Consider the following 7,250-nt stretch of genomic DNA (forward strand, 5'->3'; position numbering starts at 1 on the left):
AACAATTTTTAGGCATGGTGCAATGCTCAGAAGGGAAGATGTGCCATATTGGAATTCAGATTTTGTTGCAATGGTTTGAGGGTGCCATTTCACATTGGCAGAGGCGCTGAGTTGCCAGAAAAGCAGAAACCCACCATAAATGACCTCTTTGTACAAACTACATCACCCAATGAATTAATCTAGCAGCCACTGAGCATGTTAACACCACATGTGCCTCACAGAATTTTATACTATTGGGCAGTAAATAAAGAATAATTACATTTTTACCACTAAAATGTTGTTTTAGCCCCAATTTTTTAATTTTTCTAAGGGCTAATAGGAACCAATGGACCTCACAGCTTTTTTTTTGTCAAATTTCTCTTGAGTGTGCCAACACCCTACATGTAACTGGGAAATAATTTTCAAGCACAGTGCAAAGCTCAAAAGGGAAGGGGCGCCATATTATAGTGCAGATTTTACTGCTATTGTCTGCGTGTGCCATGACCCACTGGAAGAGCCCCTGAGGTACCAAAACAGCAGAACACCCATAAGTGAGCCCATTTTACAAACTACACCTCTCAATGAATTCAACTAGGGGTGCAGTGATCATATTGAAACCACAATTATGTCACAGAATTGGTGAAGAAAAAATAATTACATTTTTACCACCAAAATTTTGTTTTAGCCCCAGATTTTACATGGGAAATGGGTAAAAATTACACCAAAATTTGTCACACAATTTCTGCTGAATGTGGAAATACCCAATATATGGCTGTACAGTACTGCTTAGCCACACGGCAAGACTCGGGAGGGACAGAGCGCTATTTGCCTCCTGGAGCGCTGATTTTCCTAGAATAGATTGTTGACTCCATATGCAGAGCCCCCTAGTGCTAGAAGAGCAGAATCCCGCCTCAAGTGACCCCATTTTGGAAATTATACCCCTATTTGAGTAACACACTAAAATATAATGTTTATTGCAAAAATGTATTGCCATATTTTGAGAGCTATAATTTTCCTTTATTTCTCCCGACAGAGGCGTGTGAAGGATTGTTTTTTGCGGAATCAGTTGACGTTTTTATTGGTACCTTTTTCGGGGAACAAAACATTTTTTGATCTCCTTCTATTTTGATTTTTGTGAAGCAGAATGAATAATAAAGGGCAATGCAGAAATCCTTTCTTTTTTTATTCCATTCCTCATTTGGTAAAGTTGATAAGGCAGCTTTATTCTTCGGGTCAGTATGATTACAGCGATGCCACATTTATAATTTTTTTATGTTTTGGCGCTTTTACACAATAGAAACTATTTTATAGAAAAACATAATTATTTTTGCATTGCTGTATTCTGAGAGCTATAACTTTTACATTTTTCCACTGATGGAGCTGTATGGCAGCTTGTTTTTTGTGGGACAAGATGACATTAGTGTGATATTTTTATGGGGTGGGTCGTTACAGATGCAGCAAAACAAAAAATGTGTCTTTTTTTACATAAAAATACAAATTTCTGGGTACAATATATAGATGTTTTTATCATTACTTTGTGATTTTTTAAAAAAATATTTTTACGATTTTTTTGGTTTATGTTTTTCACTTTTTTATTTAGTCCCTGTATAGGACTTTCACTTCCGTTGGTCTGATCGCTGTTATAAACCATTGCAACGCAAAAGTATTTAAATTCTTTATAACAGTCAGTTTTGCACTGACACACAAGCTTGTTAGACCATGCACTGAGCATGGTCTAACAAGCTTCCTAGCCTGGTGAACCGGATGTCATCATGATGATCTCGGGTCGCTATGGCAACAATCAGGCCCCCATTATGATGTTGTGGGGGCGCCAATTGGAGGAAATAGGGAGACCCCTCCCTCTCTGTGTTCAAAATGCTGAGATTGATATCGATCGCAGGATTTAGGGAGGTAAACTGCCGGGGTCGCTGCTCCTGGCAGTGAAAGCTGTGTATCCATGATGTTAGCTGAACGCCATGCGGCGATGGTGCACACACAACTTCATTGCACGCAAAATTGTCATGATGTACGCAGTACGTCATAGGTTGGGAAAGCATTCCCTTCCATGACGCACTGAGTACGTTAAAGGTTGGGAAGGGGTTAATTAATGTTCTTCTGCATTAAACATTGTGAAATCTTACCCAATACAGGCTTTGGCAATTTTTTTTTTTCATTTAATGTAATATCTGTGAAATTAATGAAAAAAGTATATTAATAATTAAAATAATCCTAAAACAATACTAGAGGGCATTAATTGTTTCATATACAGTGCTGGCCAAAAGTATTGGCACCCCTGCAATTCTGTCAGATAATACTCAGTTTCTTCCTGAAAATGATTGCAATCACAAATTCTTTGGTATTATTCTCTTCATTTAATTTGCTTGTAAGGAAAAAACACAAAAGAGAATGAAGCAAAAATCAAATCATTGATCATTTCACACAAAACTCCAAAAAAGGGCCGGACAAAAGTATTGGCACCCTCAGCCTAATACTTGGTTGCACAACCTTTAGCCAAAATAACTGCGAACAACCGCTTCCGGTAACCATCAATGAGTTTCTTACAATGCTCTGCTGGAATTGTAGACCATTCTTCTTTGGCAAACTGCTCCAGGTCCCTGATATTTGAAGGGTGCCTTCTCCAAACTGCCATTTTGAGATCTCTCCGCAGGTGTTCTATGGGATTCAGGTCTGGACTCATTGCTGGCCACCTTAGAAGTCTCCAGTGCTTTCTCTAAAACGATTTTATAGTGCTTTTGGAAGTGTGTTTTGGGTCATTGTCCTGCTGGAAGACCCATGACCTCTGAGGGAGACCCAGCTTTCTCACACTGGGCCCTACATTATGCTGCAAAATTTGTTGGTAGTCTTCAGACTTCATAATGCCATGCACATGGTCAAGCAGTCCAGTGCCAGAGGCAGCAAAGCAGCCCCAAAACATCAGGGAACCTCCGCCATGTTTGACTGTAGGGACCGTGTTCTTTTCTTTGAATGCCTCTTTTTTTTTCCTGTACACTCTTTGTTCATGCTTTTTCCCAAAAAGCTCTACTTTTGTCTCATCTGACCAGAGAACATTCTTCCAAATTGTTTTAGGCTTTCTCAGGTAAGTTTTGGCAAACTCCAGCCTGACTTTTTTATGTCTCGGGGTAAGAAGTGGGGTCTTCCTGGGTAACCTACCATACAGTCCCTTTTCATTCAGACACCGACGGATAGTACGGGTTGACACTGTTGTACCCTTGGACTGCAGCGCAGCTTGAACTTGTTTGGATGTTAGTCGAGGTTCTTTATCCACCATCCGCACAATCTTGCGTTGAAATCTCTCGTCAATTTTTCTTTTCCGTCCACATCTAGGGAGGTTAGCCACAGTGCCATGGCCTTTAAACTTCTTGATGACACTGCGCACGGAAGACACAGGAACATTCAGGTCTTTGGAGATGGACTTGTAGCCTTGAGATTGCTCATGCTTCCTCACAATTTGGTTTCTCAAGTCCTCAGACAGTTCTTTGGTCTTCTTTCTTTTCTCCATGCTCAAATGTGGCACACACAAGGACACAGGACAGAGGTTGAGTCAACTTTAATCCATGTTAACTGGCTGCAAGTGTGATTTAGTTATTGCCAACACCTGTTAGGAGCCACAGGTAAGTTACAGGTGCTGTTAATTACACGAATTAGAGAAGCATCACATGATTTTTCAAAGGTTGCCAATACTTTTGTCCACCCCCTCTTTTAGGTTTGGTGTGGAATTATATCCAATTTGGCTTTAGGACAATTCTTTTTGTGATTTTTTCATTGAAGACAAATTAAATGAAGAGAATAAAACCAAAGAATTTGTGATTGCAATCATTTTCAGGAAGAAACTGAGTATTATCTGACAGAATTGCAGGGGTGCCAATACATTTGGCCAGCACTGTATGTGGGAGCACTGGTGTATTTATGGCCAGAAGTAAAGAAACCTGTTTTGTACTTTGTGAAATGTCAGAAAATGATGTAATAAAATCTAGAGAGCAGGTTCTGGATGAGCGAATGTTTCCATCCTATTAATGGTAACATGGATTTATCTACAGTGAGAACTTGGCTTTTAGTGATTATGTTATTTTATATGCAAGGACTGTTAAAGCAGTCTGTCATATAGGGGATGAATCCCTGATTGTCAGTAGCTCGACTGATGGGTGCTACATCAATCCTGAAAACAGTTCGGTGAAAATGGAGCAGTAGTCAATCAGGTGCACCTCCACTCCATTTATTCTTAATGGAATTGCCATAGATTGAGCGCTGCTCTTGGTCGATGTTCGGCACTCTCGTAGGAACAAATGGACCTGAGTGTGCATGACTGACCCATGCTCCATTTACATCAGGCTATTCAGAGCCCCAGTTCTCAAGATCGATTGAGGTCCCAGCAGTCAGACCCCCAGCAATCGAGAAGTTATTCACTACCCTTTGACTAAAGGACCACTTCCAAATTTAAGAATATACATTTAATAACAAATCATACTGCCATTTTTCTACATAAAAACAAATTAGATATGATAAACTAATGGAATACGCAATAGTGTAATGTACCTAGATTTGTATACCAATGATCTTTGTCTCAATAATGATATTTACATTGATTGTAATCAAAGACTAGGGTTGTGTTCTTCAGCCAGTGATCAAGTAGCCACATTTGATTCATTGGTCTCTGCACATGGTTCTCCAGGATAAAATGCATATTCATATTAGAATTATTTACAATATTTCACTATTTCTGGACATTCCATGACTAGTATTTAACAATTTCCCCAGTTTTCCCTTATTCAGTACATCATCCAGAAGTACTGAGCTGTGTAGCTGTGAATTCAGTACTGGGATAAGATAAAACACTTACTAGGAACAACCACAGTCAAAATTCTAAGTTACTGCTCTCACTGTGCTCCCAATTTTTCTTTCCCTCCCCTTAATTTGATTGCTCAATGTCCACTTTAGGAAGAGAAATTGTAACTGTTCTTCAGAGTGGATGATAAGTTCAACAGGCACAATAAAGGAAAAGTGGCTCATATGTGGAAACAAAATCATATTTGTTTGATAACATATATTATATGGTTTCTTACATTTGCTTGTATAATTGATTTTTGAAGTTTGTTGATAGTTCATCAAGTGTTTATGAATTTATTTAATTTCATATATCAAACATAAAGCTATTCAATAAAGACAAATGGTAAGAATAAAATGAGGCACAGACACTGAAGAATAACCCAAATTACATCCAAGAGGGAGCTTACCATTTTCTTTTAAGCCAGGTATGGAAAACTGTAGAAGAAATATGGGTAATCATTAGTTATACTTCAGGAAATGTTTGCTGGAAATAAAAGTCAAGAAAAGATGAAATTTTCTGCTCTAAAATTTCCAACATAACCTGTGTATATTATATAAAGGTCTTAATCAATCATTAACAAACGAAGAATTATCAATTGATTTTAATTTCCATTATTATGAATTTGTAAAGATAAATATCCTAGAATGAGAATCTGTGAAGTCATTGAGGATCTAACAGAACCTGCTACCTCCAGAAATAGCATCCAATAGGTGACGCTACAGAGTTCAAGTACTCTTTCTCTCTGAAGATGCAATTTGCATATGAAAATTTTCCAGAGGAGCATTGCACGTCAAATAAGCCTCCTTACCTTGGCTCGCCAGAGCCGGTATGTCACTCCCCACAAGGAGAAATGTTACCCCTTAGACCTCACTCCAGAGCCTTTCACCTAGCCAAATCAGTTCTCATACTTTGCACTCATGAGGGCCAACAGCCCGAAACACCATGTCTGCAAATTGAAATTCTGATTTGGCTTTTATTCTAAGTCATATTGCAAGACTCGTTAAAGGGTCATTTGTGACTTTTAGGATTACTGCTTCCAATAGGTGGCGCTACAGAGTTCAAGTCCTCTTTCTCTCTGAAGAGGCAATTTGCATACCTTCAGAAACAACATTTATCTGCAGATATAGTGGTAATCAGCAGGAGTGATCACTACTGTGCCGCCCCAAGGACTGGAAGAACGCAGTAACATTTCAACGTCTTCTCCAGTGAGCCAGCTACACTGGATTTAACCACCATATTATTTCTGATTTTATGTCTCGAGTTAATTAGCATTTCTGGAGATGACACATAAGAAGGCAAAAAATCCTCTAAAAAATCATAAAGAGCAACTGTTTCAAAAATGTATCAGAACTTTACTAAATGGTAAAACCGTCTTACCAAAAATTTGGCAATAAGAATAAATTGCCTTATTGTTCTCCACTGTTGTCTAATGTTGAAAGAGGAATCTGTCCGAATGATCCACCCTTCCACCTAAATGGTCATGTTGCTCTCTGAAAGATAATGTCATCCACATCTTCACCTATGCTCCCTCACTGCAGAACCTCTGTTTTAATTCAAATTCAAGTTAAACTTAAGAACTCTGGGAGTGTCAAAGCACTTACCTAGCCTTTGCCTCCCCTGAGCTAATGCCCACCAAGCCCCACCTTCCTTTGCTTGACTGACAGCTCACTGAAAGCGGTGTAGTCAAGCCAGTGAGCTATCAGCCAAGCTTTAGAAGGTGTTTCTGGCTGGAGAACAGAGTCAAAGAGACTGTGCTTGAGAAGTGCTCTGATCATGCCAAGAGCAATTAAGCCTCATTTAGATATGAATTCTAAAAGCAATTTGCATCAGATTGCATCAGTAAAGGTTTGGATGATTTTGATCTTTCTGAGAGCAATATGACTATACACACAGATTCGGTTGTGGATCGTTCTGACAGATTCCCTTTCAGTCAAACTAAATTAAGGATTAAAGAATGTAGGAGACTTGAAAAAGATTTAAGAAGATGCTATTCTAATGGGGACATAAAAATGTATCTTACCTGAAGTGGTGGAGGAAGACTTGTCATGGGTCCCACTACAAAAAGTAGTAAAAGGAGGTTCATTTTCACATCCATGTTGTAGAGATTACGCTACAATATTAGAAGGATTTGTCTCTTGCCGAGATGCATGTCAATGTTCATGTCAAGTCTGCTTATATACATGCATCTATCCAATCACAAAACAGAAATAAAGATATCTGTAACGGTCAGAAGAAGATCCGGGAACAGATATAAGCCTATTATAGATGTATACTTATTTCTATATTTTGACTACCATGGAAAAGTTCTTTAATTCGTTCAAGTCCAAGGAGTTTCAAGGTCTACTGATGGGATTAATAATTTTGTGTCTTTTTGTCAAACTGACTACAAGAACAATTTTTCCACCCTGTCACTTACACATATTAT

The 7,250-nt window shown here is 38.6% G+C and overlaps 1 protein-coding gene across 1 annotated transcript in view; it reads right to left on the bottom strand.

Moving 5' to 3' along the window:
• Window positions 1-6,920, bottom strand: part of LOC141152604 (embryonic protein UVS.2-like) — a 31,083-nt gene extending 24,163 nt beyond the window's left edge. Inside the window, exons 1-2 of the mRNA XM_073637158.1 lie at window positions 6,846-6,920; window positions 5,232-5,259 (exon numbers count right to left, since the gene is read on the bottom strand). Coding sequence (XP_073493259.1) covers window positions 5,232-5,259; window positions 6,846-6,920 — 103 coding nt within the window. The remainder of the gene's footprint in view (window positions 1-5,231; window positions 5,260-6,845) is intronic.
• Window positions 6,921-7,250: the final 330 nt, after the last annotated feature.

This window comes from Phyllobates terribilis, unplaced genomic scaffold, assembly GCF_046119375.1.
Source record: "Phyllobates terribilis strain yellow unplaced genomic scaffold, ASM4611937v1 Scaffold_6__1_contigs__length_29720123, whole genome shotgun sequence".
NCBI classification, from domain to species: Eukaryota; Metazoa; Chordata; class Amphibia; order Anura; family Dendrobatidae; genus Phyllobates; species Phyllobates terribilis.